General features: G+C 41.6%; 1 protein-coding gene across 1 annotated transcript in view; it reads right to left on the reverse strand.

Moving 5' to 3' along the window:
- The window catches only part of LOC127634064 (uncharacterized protein C8orf34 homolog), a 129,229-nt gene that overhangs the window by 12,075 nt on the left and 98,714 nt on the right, over positions 1 to 18,440 (reverse strand). The window contains exon 11 of the mRNA XM_052113474.1: positions 6,853 to 6,982. Within this exon, the coding sequence (XP_051969434.1) occupies positions 6,853 to 6,982 (130 nt within the window). The remainder of the gene's footprint in view (positions 1 to 6,852; positions 6,983 to 18,440) is intronic.

Consider the following 18,440-nt stretch of genomic DNA (forward strand, 5'->3'; position numbering starts at 1 on the left):
GGGAGTTCTAATGGTTCCACAAAGTTTCTAATATATTCATGAGTAGACAAAGAATTCTTTAAAAGCATTATTAATATCAATGGCCGAAGGTAAAAATGTCACCATCAACAGATTTCACTCAGGGAATGGTAGAAAAAGACACTCTCTGCTTTATATATCTAGCCAAAATAAATCTATCTTCACTGCCTTGTCCCCTGACTCAAAGTATGACTGTCTTGCCCTGAACAGCCAAAACTCCACCTTCCGTGACAAAATACTATTATTTCTGTATTTCAATCGGCCATCTTAAAACATTCAGCTCTGCCTTGGCTCTTTTAATATTCCCTTCCAACTCCACAAGTTCTCGTGTTTTTTTTATTAATGAGGCGTACTGTATGATCCGACCCCTAAGAACTGCCTTAAGTGCCTCCCAAGCCACGCCCACAGAGGATTCTGAGGACCAGTTGGTCTCCATATAACCATTTGTTGGAATTCCGGATTTTGCGAAAGGGATACATTAAAGCACCAACTATATGATTTATTTTTCTCTGTATATGGCAACATCTCTAAATTCACCAGGGCGTGATCTGAAACTAAGATCTTTCCAATTGAGCAATCGACAACAGATGAAATGAGGGACTTAAGATATTTTAAAAAATCTATTTTAGAATACATCTTATGGACTGATGAAAATAATGTATAGTCTATACCAGATGGATTCAAAAGTCTCCAAATATCTATAAAATCAAGATTTTTACAGATCCTGTGAAGCATCAATGTTGCTCTAGGTGGTATGCACACTTTTGCTTCACTATGATCAATGATTGATTCCATTAATGGATTTAAGTCTCCTCCCAATATTATATTGGGTATCTATATAGGGGTTGCAACATCCCTTCAAGATCTATAAAAAAGCCCTGATCATCAGTGTTAGGTCCGTAAATATTATCTAAAATCAACCTTTGCCCCTGAATTTCTGCTAAAACAATAATGACTCTTCCTAATTTATCTTTACTCTGTTTGAGACATTTGAATTGTAGACGCTTACCCAAAACTGTTTTTGACAGGGAAACAATAAAGTCTTCATGGGATAAGTTGATGTCATTGTAATCCAAAGAAATTTTGCTTACAATATATCTCGGCAAACCGAGTGTTGGCAAACCTGGCATCCAATTAATGATTGTACAGTAAGTGTGGTTTGAGCTATTGAAGCATCCGCTTATGTGGACCATGCCTCATGAAAAAGATATCTCAGAAGACCTATGATCAAGAATTGTTGCTTTGCATAAAGCTGGAATGGGTTACAAAGTTATCGAGGAGCTTAGATATTCATCTGTCCACAGTTAAACAAATTGTCTATAAATGAAGACGATTTAGTACTGTGGCTACTCTCCCTAGACATGGCCATCCATCCAAGATGATTGAATGATGACGGATGATGATTGATGAAGGACACACTGCAGAATGCTCAATGAGGTAAAAAAATAACTGTGGAAAAAAAAGTGAGAGCTAAAGACTTGAAGAACTCATTGGAACCTGTTAACATCTCTGTTTATCTCTGAGTCTACTATATTGAAAACCTTAAACAACCTTAAACCTTGACACTCCACAATGATACTGGGAAAATGTTTTGTGGACTGATGAAAGTAAGATTGAATTGTTCTAGAAGAACACGCAACACTACGTATGGCGTTAAAAGGGCACCGCATACCAACATGAAAACATCATTACAATGGTGAAGTACGGTGGAAGGAGTATCATGATTCGGGGCTGCTTTGCTGCTTCGGGGCCTGGACCGCTTGCCATCATCAAGGAAAAAATTTATTCTCAAGTTTATCAGGATTATGGCAGGGTGGCTGTGCACCAGCTGAAGCTCACTAGAAGTTGGGTGATGCAGCAAGACAATGAACCTAAAGTCGAAGTAAATACACTACAGAATGGCTTCAAAAAAATAAAATACACCTTTTGGGATGGCCCAGTCAGAGCCCAGACGTAACCCAATAGAGATACTGTGGAATGACCTCAAGAGATTCGTTTACACCAGACATCCTAAGAATATGGCTAAGCTGAAGCAGTTCTGTAAGGAAGAATGGTCCAAAATTCCTTCTGAACATTGTGAAGGTCTAATCCACAGCTACCGGAAATGCTTGGTTGAGGTTATTGCTACCATAGGAGGATCAACCAGTTATTAAATCCAAGGGTTCGCTTACTAATTCCACAGCACTGTGAATGTTTAATGGGATGTGTTTAATAAAGACATAAAATATTATAATTGTTTTTAGGTTGTTAGCTTTAACACATTGTGTTTGTCTATACTTGTGACTTTGATAAAGATGAGATCACATTTTATGACCACTTGATGCAGAAAACCAGCTCATTTCAAAAGGTTCACATAATTTTTCTTGCCACTGTATGTGTCAAACACTAATAAAAATAGCAAGGAATAAATTAAACAGTGAGCTATGAGCTTAAATAACATAATATATACAGTAGATCTTCAAATGTTAAAATCACTCAAACAAAAATCATCAAACGGTCATTGCTTGCAACATAGTATTCTTTTTTTTATACCCTTTTCTCCAGAATTTGGCATGCCCACTTCCCACTACTTACTAGGTCCTCATGGTGACACGGTTACTCACCTCAATCCGGGTGGCGGATGACAAGTCTCAGTTGCCTCCGCTTCTGAGACTGTCAATCCGCACATCTTATCACGTGGCTCGCTGTGCGTGACATCGAAAGACTCACAGCATGTGGAGGCTCATGCTATTCTCCGTGATCCATGCACAATTTACCACATGCCCCATTGAAAGCGAGAACCACTAATCACGACCACAAGGAGGTCACCCCATGTGACTCTACCCTCCCTAGCAATCGGGCCAATTTTGTTGCTAAGGAGACCTGGCTGGAGTCACTCCGAACTCGCGACTCCAGGGGTGGTAGTCAGCATCAATACTCGCTGAGCTACCCAGGCCACCGCAAAATAGAATTCTTGATTTCTTGTAATTAAAAAAAAAAATACTGTATACACCACTGTAAACATAAATAACTGGATACGGTTTTTCAGTTTTTATTCCCTTTGAAGTCTGTGATGATATTAATTCCCGGCCACATGCTTCTAGAGTCTGTGGTGTTGAACTTTCCTTCAATCTTGTCCCTGTACTGGTGTTCGGCTAATCTGATAACTGGCTTGTTTATGCTCCTCCGCATCCCTGGAATTAAAGAGACCGGAGGTCCTCGCATTAAGTGCTGCACGAACATCACTTTTAATCCATGGTTTTTGGTTAGGGTAGATCTGTATAGTTTTCATCGGTACTACATCATCTATGCACTTCCTGATGAAACATGTTACTGTATCAGCGTAGACCTCAATGTCGTCTTCAGAGGCGGACCGGAACATTTCCCAGTCCACATGATCAAAACAAGCCCAGTCTTTGTCGGCTTGTGGGGGGGGGGATGTACACCACTGTGAAAATGGCCACTGTGAATTCGCTCGTTAGCCAAAATAGCCGAAACAGAAGCATGAGAAAGTCCAGATCAGGAGAGCAGAAAGAATTGATAGAGTGTACATTCCTCTAAATGCACCAGGATTTGTTGATCATAAAACATACACCACCACCTCTGCTTTTACCTGAGAGGTCTTTCACTCTGTCCGCTCAGTACACAGAGAACCCCACGGGTTCGATGGCTGAGTCTGGAATCTCCACAGACATCTAAGTTTCTGTAAGGCAGATAATGCAGCAGTCCCTCGTCTCTCGTTGGAAAGAGACTGAACATTTGCCAGTAGAATGCTGGATAGCGGGGGTCAATTTGCACAATGTCTTAGAACGCCGTCTCTCCTTCCTCTTTTACGGCTGCATTTCCGCGGCTGGGCTGCCCAGACAAAGGGCTCCGCTGGCGTGTTTGAAAACAGTGTGTCAGCATTGAGGTAAAGTCCGGTTTTGGTGTGCTATTGCAGAAACAATGTCCAAAAGTGTTTGACTATTGTAGACAATAAGCCAGACAACATCCAAGACAAAAAACATAAAAATTGTAGACAAAACAAACAAAAAACTGCAATATTGGGTCGGAGCTCGCAACACAGCAGCCATACTCTGTGCCATCTTGAACTAAAATAGTGTGTGTGTGTGTGTGTGTGTCAAATGCATCGTGACCTAATGTAAACAGATGGCTGCGTGCACAGGATGATCATGATTATAGGTTGACTGTGAGTAACATCTGTCACATATTACCTGTTGTCTTTTGTTTTTGTGCTTTTATGTTGAAGTTCTTGTTTAGTTCCTGTTTCCTGTTAGGTTTTTGTAGTCCTTTGTAGTTTCATTTTATGATTGGTTTTCACCTGATTGTGTCTCATTCCTTGATTGTTTCCCCAGGTGTTCCTTGTTTTCCCTTGTGTATTTAAGCCCTTGTTTCCCCCATTTCATTTTTCAGTTCTTGCATGTTTTGTTATGCTCTGTGCTAGGTTCCCTGTGTTTTGCTTTATTCTGAGCTTTCGTGTTTATTTTAATAAATTTGTGTGTAGATCCTCATTCCTCGCCTGCCTCGTCACACTATCGTGTTGCTTCTGTGATAGTTTGGATGCCTGTTTAAGAAAACAAATGGATCATATACTTGAAAACACTGTTTGAGTTGCTGTTTGTGTGAATTACATCCGCATGTCCATCTAATAAGGACACAGCTGCATGCACGGGATAAACGCGCTGTGTTGACTGGGATTAAACTGATATTGTATAGTCATAGCATATGCTTGAAAAGACTGTTTGAGTAGCTGTTTGTGACGAATGACAAACGCACAACCCCTAATGTAAACAAACATGGCCGCACAAATCGGTTAATCGCATTTGATGTGCTGAACTTTGGTGACCATTTGGATGTATGAGTATAAAATAAACTTTTCATGTGCTTGAAAATACTGTATGATTCAATATTTGTGCGAATATGAATGACAGGTGCCTGTTCAGCCCAGCAGTGTCGGCGCGAAAGCTGATTTGAATCTGGCAGTTTTTAAACAACTGGCTATAGCAAAAACACATATTTGGGATGCTACTCTGCAGGGGACATTCATTAGAGTGATTGTATGTATGAAAGGGTTAAAGGTTTTTCTGTTCATTTGTTTTTTCTGAGTAGCTAACAGTATGTCCAATATATTATTTCCTTGTTTAGCTAGGATGACCATATTGTGGTTGTCCAAAAAGAGGAGTGGGGTTTTAATACATTGTATTTAATAAATTTAACAAATTACATTTATTGTAGCATGTATATATTTAAAAATGTGTAATATTTGTATACATTTAAAATATGTAAATCTTAAAAAAAATAATTTTAGACACTTGTTTCACATGGCCTGATCTGTGTTTTTTTTATTTTTTTATTTTCAGAATTTATTTGCATTGAAGTACCAGCTTTACAGGTGAAGTACAGAGGTTGCACTACAAATATTAGAGGAAGGGGTTGTACAATTTTAATCATGTTCTATTTTATCCATCCTATAAGTTTACATTTCCCTGAAAATTAGCATATTTCAATGTCAACATTTATTTTTGCAACTTATGTTATTTTGATTCTGGTTGAGAGCGCAGAGCACGTAAGGTAACATTTTGCCTGCACACATATAGTGCGCGGCAGCACGTGCAGAAAGCAATCAGGCGGGCAAGAGAGACAGAAAGAGAGAGAGATTTTTTTTTTAAGAAGACTGCACACTTAGGGTGTTTTTCAAATGGAAGGCTGCAGCCAAGCACCTTTAGTCTGCCGCCCTCTGTTAGAATAATCACTAAGAACGTGAACATGAAAACTGGTGCAGAGTATCAAATACACAGAATGTACGAGAGTCCTAACTGCAGATCAATATGAAGAAAAACAAATCCCGCACATTTATAGCCAATTTTAAAATCCCGGCCAGACACTTTTTCTCAGGTCCAAAGAAGAGGACATGTCTGAGAAAAAGAGGACAAATGGTCACCCTAGTTTAGTTTGCTAAGATAAAGTTTGTTAAATTGTGCTGAAATGTCAACCTCCCACATTCACACACACACACACACACACAGACATTTTGTTCTATATCATTGTTGGGACTTTCCATAGACTTCTCTGGATTTTATACGGATCTAACAATAATTTCTATCCCCTAACCCTTAACCTAACCCTCACTGAAACCTTTTCACATTTTCAAAAAAACATATGTTTACTAAGCCATTTCCCTCATGGGGACCGCTGGCTGGTCCCAACAATGCAGGTGATCTCAGGTTTTACTATCCTTGTGAGGACATTTGGTCCCTACAATGGAGGTTAAACCTGTACACACACACACACACACAGCTGTTGCCTGTGAGAGTGCCCTTCTAAAATACTTAATATGTTTCAAATGTATGTGGTGTGTAACAGCAAACAAAAATAAAAGAGAAGGACATACACAAACAAACATCTGTGTGACACATCAGAGTTCTGGTGTTAGTGCAGACTTTGGTTTTGCCACATGCTTTTAAGAAGTTACAAAACTAATGGGTTTTGCACACACACACACACACACACACACACACACACCACCACTTTTGGCAGAGATCTGTCAGAACAAACTTGATAAAAGCCACCAGCTGAATTTGATCATCTGCAGACATAGATTTGTCACATCACAGCGTTGCTAACAAGCTTGTGTCTGCGGTGGTGGCATTATTAAATTATTCAAAGATGGTCACCATTTTTTTCACAACATACTTTAATAGGTGGATCAGCTTTTAATTAGCCAATCATACAGTGTTTACAGGCAGACAGAAGGGTGGTGGAGACTTTCAGATGTGTGGCCTTTGACAGTGTCAGTCATAATGGAAAGGTGGCCTGTTTTATATGTGTGTGGGTGGTTGCGTGTAAAAAGCCTACCGGCGAGATGTTTGCCCATGTTCTCCAGTTCCTTAGAAAACAGGGAGTCCTGGAGCTGCAGAGCACGTCTGGTCGTCTGGGGGCTCATGCCTCTGATCGGCTTCACATCCGATGCCCAGACAGGGTGACGCTGTGGCACACACACCAAACAGAACATAGAGTCACATTAGATGAATTGGGAGCTTTGCACTTACACTTCTTTTACATACTACTTATGGTTACGACACTGTAACTTATCTGTTAAAATAATGGCCAATTATTTTTTTTAAGAGAAATTAGAAAAACACTGAAAATCACAGTTCTATGGGATAAAAGTCTGGATGGCGGCGAGGACTGAAATTTTATTTGCAAACACTGCACTAGATTTTCAGTAGTCGTTTATACGTTTGAAGTAACAATTAATACATTTTGAGGTTCCAAGGACGCATGGCAGCGGGCGACTTAGCCATCCTACTATTACTACATTTCATATATTACTGCAATAATAAATCTAGCAGTTTTAGGGGATTAGGTATACAGCCCTTTGATTCAAAACTATTAGAACAAACTTAAATAATATACAAAAAATAGATGAATCAAAAATGAAAATCAGATTGGTTTGTATTGATATATGTTACTGCTAGCATGCATGTTTTTCTGGCAACACGAAGAGCACCGCTTTTATTCTTAGTATGACTTGTTCTTAGATTAAGACTGGTTTGTAAGATACACATAAAATGCTAAACACTGACATGAAAAGCATTCAAAATGTTGAGGACAAGTCAAGATTCTGGCCTGGTCACCTCCTTCATGATGCTGTATATATCTGAAAAACTGTAGCCGTTTGAACCATAAGGAACAGGAATGTCATTATTCAAGTCCTGCTTCTGGATGGAACAGCTGGCATTGACCAAAGATACATATCACTTGGTTTGGCTTTGGTTGCAGCAGCTCACCGAACATAGAGAGCTCTGCAGTAGATGTTATTCATACAGATTCGTAATGCCCCAAGGAGAACAGATGGACTTGAGAAGTCAGTGCAATTACAAGATAGGGTGGGTAGGAATCCAACATGTTGTGTCGTTTTTTGTTTCAATAAAGTTTCGGCCATCTGTAGCACTTTAACACATACATACACACACACACACACACACACACACACACACACACACACACACACACACACACACACACACACACAAGATTCCCAAGATATATACATACAAACAAAAGCATATGTATAGCTGGGTTTCCACATATTTTTTAATGCAAATTTTGGGATATCACATACAAAATTCTGGATGGAAACACTAAGATGCAAACAAAATTTCCATATGCTCCCTTGAGGTAGATACATCTTTTATTCTGTATGAAGATATGCATAAACTACGATGGAAACAAGTTTTACGAATACATATTACTGAATCATTTGATCATAACAAGACAAACCAGCTGACCAATATCATTGCAAAAGTCAAAGCTATATTTATTATGTATTCATTACATTTATTATTAATTTACACTCAGTTAGCACTTTATTGGGAACACTATGGTCCTAATAAAGTGCCTGAGACATGCTCTTCTACTGTTGAAGCCCATCCGCCTCAAGGTTCAACATGTTGTGCACACGGGGTGTAAAGTAATGAATTACAAATAATCACGTTACTGTAATTAAATACTTTTAAGTAGTTTAAAAATGTTATACTTTTACTTGAGTATATATTAAGCGCTGTAACATTTTGCTGTACTTTTAATGTGCTATTTTCCCACCATCTGAGTTCACTACTTCCCTGTTTTGGTTTTATTTTTATCTATCAACATGATTAGCTAGGGAGAGTCTCGTGACTCCCATCAAATCAAATCACACGTAAAAAACTTGAACGGCAACTGCAGATCTGGTGCCAACTGTTATGGATGTGGAGAATGCCTCAAGCATAGTTTACCCCGGAACATCTCGGCCGCACCTGGAAGGAATTTTCACAGTGAAAAAGGCCAATTGCATGATTGTGTCATGTGAGTTTAACTTGCTCAAGCCAGATATCAGCATTAATCCTGCCTCTAATTTGAAGCACATATCGAGGTCAATTTCATATTTCTGCTTACAAGATTCTGTGTGTCTATAATGTAGCCTGTAATTTATAATCTGTCACTGAGATTATTGGGCTGCTGTGAGAGATTAATGCAATGTTATCAATCGGGCTGGGCAATAAAATGAACTAAATGTTTATTGGAAAAAAGAGAGATGTCCTCGATCAAACTTTTGAGTAGTTTTCTATATTTAGCCTATGATCTACATCTTGAACAGGGGTGTTCATTACATCAGTCGTGATAGCAAGAGCACCACTGGTTGGTTAATCTAGATGAAATATAAAATATTGACTTTTTATTTCCTGACGTCTGCAGCTGCGTGTTGTTTGATTGACAGGTGGCTAATGTTTGAGCACTAATGCGGTTACACACCTAAATGGTCAAATACGCTTTATATTTCCACCAATTCCCATCTTCATGAGGATTTAATGTAAACACGTGAATTCAAAACAATGGGACAAAAAGCATATTTGCATCAAAATGCCGGAGTTGAGGTGTTCATGTAACCGAATAGAGCACTGTCTAGCAGGCTATGTCATATAAAAGCTGTTAATCAAACAACATTAACAAGGAAACGAGAAAACCACTCATTACTTTTGGCTTCTTTTGACATTCCATCAGTCATAAACTTCAGAAAATTGTGCATCATGCATTAGAATGAGAACACAACAATTTCTGGGCTTAAAAGATACAAAAACTAAATAAATGTGGAATATTGTATCACAAAAGGAGGACAATGTGGCCCCAAATGTGTTACTTAAAGAAATATTTCACACAAAAATTTAAATTCTCATCAAATACAGCTCACTACAGTTAATGTCCTACAAACAGATAGAGAGGACAAGATTCAGTGGAGAGGATCACCAAGCCCGACAAAACACACTTGGCAACGCACACCCCTTCAAAACTACGTTTATTCAAGCATGTCGGGAAGTAACTAAATAAATATGAATTACAGTTTACAGAAACACTTTTGTAAACTGTGAACTGCTGTTAAGAGATGTGTTAAGAGTATGTCAGCATTAATATTCCAGAATGATTCAGTTTGGATTCCACATCATAAGTCAAATAAGTTTTCTTTTTTTCTTTTTTGTGTTTGGTTTATTGGTTGACTTAGTGGAGCATCATCATCAACCGTTGAAACCCTATGTAGATTTTTCTCAGATACTTGTTAACTGAAGCAATCCTTGGAACCACTCAGAGAGTGCAAAACTGTTCCCCTCAGCAGACTGCGGTTTACAATGATGGTTGTCTTTATTGATCATGATGTGTGCGTGCAACTCCAAACCAAGTGAGTCAAACTAATTTGAATTTCACAAGGGAACGTTCAAATCTGTTTCCTTCCTTTTCTTATGTGAACCTCATGTGAATTGATCAGGGACAAGCTGTTTACCAGCCAAACAAAAAAGCTGTTTTACATTTGGATGAGTAATCAGGCAATATGTGCTTACCGACTGGTCCACCAAAGCTGGAGATTGCATCCACTTTTGGGGCTTCTGTCCACTCACAAACATGGATCCAATTGCTCCAGAAATAAAATCCATGTTGAGGATAAATATAAGACCACTAGACAACTGTCCACATCTGAAGTATACTAGAGTGGGCGTGTGGACTAGTTACACTGTGTGCCTGTGTTTACAATTGGTGGCTGCCAAACCACTGGCAACCAATCCACCATTCACCTCAATTGTCTCTGAAGTTGTAGGACACTTCACTCTCATAAGCCGTTAAACAGGCTTTTAAAGATGTGAAAATTCTCTTATGCACATCAAACACCACAAAAGAGCAACTGAAATTATTCAAACAAAGTCCAGCTCATTGGAAGCAGGTTCAAAAACCACAAGGGAAAGTCAAGGATTTACATTTGCCATTAAAATGTTGCTTTCATGAGTGTATGCCGCTAGCCTCTCTTCCTTGACTCTTTGCCTGCTGTCACATCTGCGTGTGCTGCCTCTTTATGGCCATGTTGGAGGCCGCAGGCTAAAGCCACAGTGATGTTAAGCAAGTACACAGAGTGCTGAGGCTTGTGTTCTTCCCACACCAACCTGCCACAAGAAGAGGGAGTAGCGATAAAGAATTGTGGCCCACCCTGACAAAAGGAAACCAGCACCATCAACCACATTGCGTCAGTCCCTCTGGACTGAGTTGTTAAAACAAGTTGAAAGCCTGTTTGTTTGCTGAATATGGGATGGAGAAATGAAAAATGAAGGAAATGGCTACAACAACAGTCTTATATAGTGTTGTCAAAATTACTGGTACTTCGGTACCAAGTCGATACTAAAATAAAAAAGATGTTACGCTACCAGTGTTTCTGCAGTACCGAGCACCGACTCTATCCAGTACCAGTGCGCAGTATGACTGACACATGACTGCTTTAAAATGCTCATTTTGAATGTGTGCGCTGATACTCCTTACACTGAAATGGACAATTAATCAAATTAAAATTGTAATATGTCCTAGTGTGATTTATTAAACCACTAAAGGCTGCAATCTTAGTGTGGAAGTGTTACGAACAGGATCAGCGAAGGCAGACAAGGAGAGCGGAACTAAATGCAAACTTACTTTATTGGAACAGACAAATGAATAAACACAAAGGAAAAAACCCTCAATGGGGAAATAAACACAAAACTGAGAATTCTGGCAGGGAACACATACCGGGCTAACAACATTCAACGATAGACAGCGACTGAACAAACAGACAGGGTTTAAATACATGGACAAAGGACAAAGGGGCCAATGAACAAACAGAACTCAAACAAGATAACAAGGGGGTAAACAGAAACCAAAGGGAAACTAAACGAGGGCAGGTGAAAACAATGAACAGTGAACATGAGGGCTAACAAGAAGTCTGTGGAGCTACAAAAGGGACAAAAGAAAACTAAGGAATTACAAAAGTGACAAAAATGGTAAACAAAGGGGCAACGTTGAAACAAGACGAGGTATGCCTAACAGGAAGAGATGAGTACGTTGATTGAATGTATAAATCTGACCGCTCATACATATTGAGAATCATTCACGACATGTATCAGATGACATAGCACATGTAAACTATATATTTATATAATTAAATCACAGAGTTTGTGATTCTCAACTCAACTTTATTTATATAGCATTTAAAACAATGATTAAAACAATGAGTTGACCAAGGTGCTTCAGAGTAATACAATTTAAAACATAACTTTTAAAAATTACCACATAAACAAACACCAATAATCTTAACATAAAATACAAACACTACAAACTGTTTATCCGGAAAATGAAGCTTTAGGCAAAAAAAAAAAACACGTAGTTTTAAGAATGAATTGATTAGACACCATGATGATGAAATTAAATTAAACTCTAAAACATTTGTATTATTATAAAATAATTATAATAAAAATAACAAAAAGGTTAACATGATTTGATGGGTGCTACTTAACAACAATTAAGCAATGCATCGTTGATTGAGAAACACTTGAAAGAATCATGCACCTATTTTTATGTATTATTTACAGTGAAATGTAACTTTTTAAATAGGCTAAATGGGTGTGTTTAATAGCACATTTTCATATTAGCATTTTTATGCTGTGGTACCGAAACTGGTATAGAGAACCATGAAATTTCACTTGTATCGGTACCGACTACTGAAATTTTGGTATCACGACAACACTAGTCCAATATAATATTTATGTTGTTCTTTCATTCTTTCTTTTTTCATTGAGGCCTTTCATTGAGCTCAAAAGAGGTAACTGATTTAATCCTTATTTTTTCTTTCAAGTGGCAACCCATATTTCCAATCAATACTTAGATTGATCCAAGATGGCGGCGCGGTAGCACGCAGCGGCCACTCCGGATCCACAATGGTGCTATTTTTGTTAAAAAAGCCCGACTTTTGCAACACATGGACATCGGAGCAACCGGTGTTCGTGTCTACCATCGCCAGACACTACTGAAATATAAGACTCATGCAAAAACCAAGCTGCATGATGACCTGCAGGAGGCGCTACGCGTACTCGGCTTGCTGCGAAGACCAGGCCTCCAGCCCTCGGCGTCGCCTGAGGCCGGTGACCGGGGAGAGGACGTCGTAGCGGTGTGCGAGAAGCGGAAGCGGAAAGAGGGCGGGGTCCATGCTAGGCTAAAAACAAACCCTAGCCGGCCGGCTCTCCCGTCTATCCTGCTCTCAAATGTTTGCTCCTGAACAATAAACTGGACTATATCCGACTCCAGCAGGCTACGCAGCGTGAGTTTAGAGACTGCTGCGTCTTTGTTTTCACGGAGACGTGGCTCAGCGACAGAGTTCGGATGCCGCCATTCAGCTAGACGGGCTCGCCTCGTTTCGTGCCGACAGAAATACAGTTCTCTGCGGTAAGACTCGCGGTGGTGGCTTGTGTGTTTACATCAACACGAATGGTGCAAGAACTCTATGCTAGTCTCTAGTTACTGTTCATCGCTGTTGGAGCTTGTGACTGTTAGATGCAGACCTTTTTATCTACCACTGGAATTCACCACTGTTTGCATAACCGAGTTTACATTCCCCAGCGCTAATGCTAAGGAAGCGCTCTGTGAACTGTATGGGGCTATGAGCTGAACTGCAGAACGCTCACCCCGACGGACTGTTTATTGTCGCTGGAGATTTCAACCATGCAAATCTCAAGACAGTGCTCCCTAAATTCCATCAGTATGTGCACTTTGCAACGAGAGGCTGAACGGCTTGATCTTGTTTACACAAACATCCCAGAAGCGTGCGGGCGGAGCCCCGCCCCCACCTCGACTACTCAGACCACATCTCTGTTATGTTAATTCCAGCATACAGACCGCTAGTCAGACGCACAAAACCGCTTCAGAAGCAGGTGAAAACCTGGCCAGCAGGAGCCATCTCTGCTCTTCAGGACTGTTTTGAGTGTACTGACTGGCACATGTTCAGGGAGGCTGCAACATATGGCGATTCTACCAACGTGGAGGAATACACAGCATCAGTGACCAGCTACATCAGCAAGTGCATTGATGATGTCACTTTCTCAAGACCATCACCACACGCTCAACCAGAAGCCGTGGATGACTGCGGAGGTGCGCACGCTGCTGAGGTCCGAGACTCCGCCTTCAGAGCAGGCGATAAGGCAGCCCTAAGAACAGCTAGGGCCAAACTGTCACGGGCAATCAGAGAGGCAAAGCGCCGCACGCCCAGAGAATCCACAGTCACTTCCAGGACAGCGGTGACACGCGGCGCATGTGGCAGGGCATCCAGGCCATCACCAACTACAGGACAACATCAGTTGCCTGTGACAAAGATGCCTCCCTTCCAGATGCGCTGAGCGACTTCTACGCTCGGTTTGAAGTGCAGAACGGCGTGATGGCGAGGAAGTCCACCCCTCCTCCCAGCGACCAGGTGCTCTGTCTTACCACGGCAGATGTGAGGAAAACTCTACGTAGAGTCAACCCACGGAAGGCTGCTGGACCAGACAACATTCCTGGCAGAGTGCTCAGAGGATGTGCAGACCAGCTAGCAGATGTTCTTACCGACATCTTCAACATCTCTCTGAGCAGCGCCGTTGTTCCAACGTGCTTCAAGGCCACCACCATCATCCCCATGCCAAAGAAGTCTTCAGTGTCCTGCCTCAGCGACTACCGTCCCGTCGCACTTACACCCATCATCATGAAGTGCTTCGAGAGGCTCGTCATGAGGCAGATTAAGACCCAGCTGCCCCCTCACTAGACCCACTGCAGTTTGCGTATCGTTCAAACCGTTCAGCGGACGATGCCATCACCACAACCCTCCATCTGGCCCTCACCCACCTAGACAATAAGGACTCATACGTTCGAATGCTGTTCATAGATTTCAGCTCAGCATTCAACACAATCATTCCCCAGCACCTGATTGGAAAGCTGAACCTGCTGGGCCTGGACACCTCCCTCTGCAACTGGATCCTGGACTTCCTGACTGGGAGACCTCAGTCAGTCCAGATCGGGAACAGCATCTCCACCACCACCACACTGAGCACTGGGGCCCAGTCTCAGTCCACTGTGTGCTCAGTCCACTGCTGTTCACTCTGCTGACTCACGAATGTGCAGCAATGCACAGCTCGAATCAAATCATCAAATTCGCTGAGTGGGTCTCATCAGCAAGAACAACGAGTCAGCATACAGAGAGGAGGTGCAGCGGCTGACGAACTGGTGTAGAGCCAACAACCTGTCCCTGAATGTCGACAAAACAAAAGAGATGGTTGTTGACTTTAGGAGAGCACAAGGTGAACACACTCCGCTGAACATCGACGGCTCCTCTGTGGAGATCGTCAAAAGCACCAAATTCCTTGGTGTTCACTTGGCGGAGAACCTCACCTGGTCCCTCAACACCAGCTCTATCACCAAGAAAGCCCAGCAGCATCTCTACTTTCTTCGAAGGCTGAGGAAAGCACATCTCCCAACCCCCATCCTCACTACATTCTATAGAGGGACTATTGAGAGCATCCTGAGCAGCTGCATCACTGCCTGGTTTGGGACTTGCACCGTTTAGGACCACAAAGCCCTGCAGAGGATAGTGAGGACAGCTGAGAAGATCACTGGGGTCTCTCTTCCCTCCATCAAAGACATTTACAAAAAACACTGTATCCATAAAGCAACCAGCATTGTGGTCGACCCCACACACCCCTCACACAAACTCTTTACCCTCCTCCCGTCTGGCAAGAGGTACCGAAGCATTCGGGCCCTCACGGCCAGACTGTGTAACAACTTCTTCCCCAAGCCATCAGACTCCTCAATACTCAGAGACTGGTTTGACACACACGTGTCCTGAGTTGCACTTTAATTACTGTCACTTTATAACTGTCTGCTACCTCAATAACTGCTATGTGCATAGAACATTATCTCATAGTATGTTATGTTTACATTTTAGAAACTGTCATCTTTTTGCACTACTGAGTACTGGTCAGTGCTGCACTGTCTATTGTCCTGTTCATTGTCAGTAATTTGTTGTACTGTCCTGTACTTTTTGCACATGTTTGCACGTGCACTTTATATAGGTATATATAGGTAGTTTATACAGGTATTTTATTTCGTTGTGTAGTCTCATGTGGTCCTATGTTGGTCCTTTGTTGTTTTTATGTAGCACCATGGTCCTGGAGGAACGTTGTCTCGTTTTGCTGTGTACTGTACTAACTGTATATGGTTGAAACGACAATAAAAACCACTTGACTTGACTTGACTTGACTTCATGCAATCGCTTGTTTGGAGAAAAGCATCTATGTCTTAAGTTAATTCTGAAGCAATACTTTTAGTTTATTATGACAGACAAATTGGCCATTTCACATTTGGTAATGGGGAAAAACAAACAAATTGAAAACTTAAGAGCTGCATCTCTTATAAGCCATGTGAAGTGGATAATGGCATTTGTTACACCATTTTATGAAGACACTTTCATGCTGTCGTCAAACACTTGTGCACATCCATTTTTATGTCTTCACTGAAGACTTCCATTAACAAAAGCTAATTAAATTACATATCCAACAGATTTAATTCATATACAACTGAATGGAAACTACTACATGAATCTGTGTTCTCCACTTACCCTCTGGTGCTCTGATAAAGAGCAAGGCAGACGGAAATTAAGTCTAACGAAAAGGTTTATTAAATCTTCTTGACTTGGCAGCATGCGCACTCGACTAATGTATGTTCATGGGCACTGTGCCAAAAGCAAACGGGAAATGGACAATAACAAATTTATTATCTGATTAAACTCTAAACCCCCTAAACCACAGCAGAAGGGCCCTTCAACATTACATATTCTCTGCACCTGGATTGTACAGCACAGAAAACAACACAAACCCACATAACTTACACAAACACACACAACCTGTTGAAATGACTTCATTCAAGCAGTTCAAATCTGTATAGTTTGTTTATAACATGAACCTATGACTGTACATGATACATGCTGAACAACCATGTACATGGAAAAACAGTGGTGAAGATAGTTTTTTTTTCACTTGAACAAGTATCAGTCTTTGTAAAGGCTATATAGGAATTCTTAGTTTTTAGCATGCCATACTGTCTCACACACTGTCATGTGCTCAACATTTCAAAGTATACTCTTTGGACCACAAGCCCATTCCCATGCGCACTGTCAAAACACATGACTGTTTTGTGAGACTGTTAGCACAGTCAATGGCAGGCGCATGAACCTTTTTGTAAATGCATATGTTTTATTATGTTAGCATTGCAGCATTTAAGAAATGTATACCTGAAAACAAGTGGCACCAATCAGCCATATAGCTCAGTGGACTACATAGAAAAGCCTGTGAACTCCTCTAAAGTTTAGGGGATACAATTAAGGAGGGGTTTCCAAAACCACCAAAAGATTTGAGGGACTCCTATTAAATAAATACATAAATAAGAGGGTCCTCTGCTGTTTAATCAAATACAAAAACAATAATAATAATAAAATGTTCTAAACATTGACCTGATGAAATGCAGTTACCCGTCTGTCGCTCACTTCAATGTTGTGTCTTGAAGGCCTTGTTACCTCTGAACTTGAGAAAAGGCCAATGAGAATCTGGCAGACAGAATTTGCATGTCCCTCCCATGGACATACGGTTATAAAGGGTGGGAATCATACCTCTATTCGTTCAGATGTTTTCTTCGGAGCCGAGCGGTTGTGCGATCAGCGAGCTGAGATCACTTACCGTTCCACTCACCTCTGCAGAGCATATGCTGTTGGATCTACGGCGCATATCAGTGGCTTTCTCCTTCTCTGTACGGCAGTGCAGCTTTGCACCTGGGTGCTTCGACAGCGCTGCTAAACGAGAATATTTAGTAAAGAATGTATTTTCTCTAAAAGAGCAATACACAGCTGGCGTTGAACGTCCTTTTCAGACACGTCTTTATTAAGATGCCCTTCCATGTTGTTCCTGGATGCGGTCGATTTGTCTCCGCTCCTGACGGTCACAGACGCTGCCTAGTGTGACGATTTGGGGATGGTAATGGGCTTGGTTTCACCAGGTAGATCCCCACAAACCACCGCCCCCCGGCACGCTCACTGACTTCGGTCCGAGCTCGAGGTGAGAGCGGCTCACCTCACGGCCAGTCTGTTTACTTACTCAAGACCCCTGAGCTGGATGATGAGTTTTCCGCTGCATCGGAGGTCCCCCAGGAGGAAAGAGCGGCTGCGATCCACCTGTGTCCCGAGAACGCCGCCACCTGGCGGGATTGCCCGTTGCTCCCTCCAAGGCCTGTAGGATGACATCGTCACTGAAAGCCTACAGTGCCACTGGACAGGCCACCTCCACCCTGCATGCCTTGTCCCTCCTGCAAGTTCACCAGGCCAAGGCACTGATTTGTACTTGGGTAGTCCTGACCCTGACGTGTTGCAGAAACTGCACTCTGCGACTGGCCTCGCCCTCCAGGCCACAAAGGTCACAGCGCGGACACTCGGGCAGGCGATGGCCACCCTCGTGGTCCAGGAACGTCATCTATGTCTGAACCTGGTCAAGATGCGGGAGGTAGACAAAGTTCGCTTACTCAATGCCCCCGTCTCCCAGCTCGGTCTATTC

Source organism: Xyrauchen texanus, chromosome 41, assembly GCF_025860055.1.
Source record: "Xyrauchen texanus isolate HMW12.3.18 chromosome 41, RBS_HiC_50CHRs, whole genome shotgun sequence".
Taxonomy (NCBI): Eukaryota; Metazoa; Chordata; class Actinopteri; order Cypriniformes; family Catostomidae; genus Xyrauchen; species Xyrauchen texanus.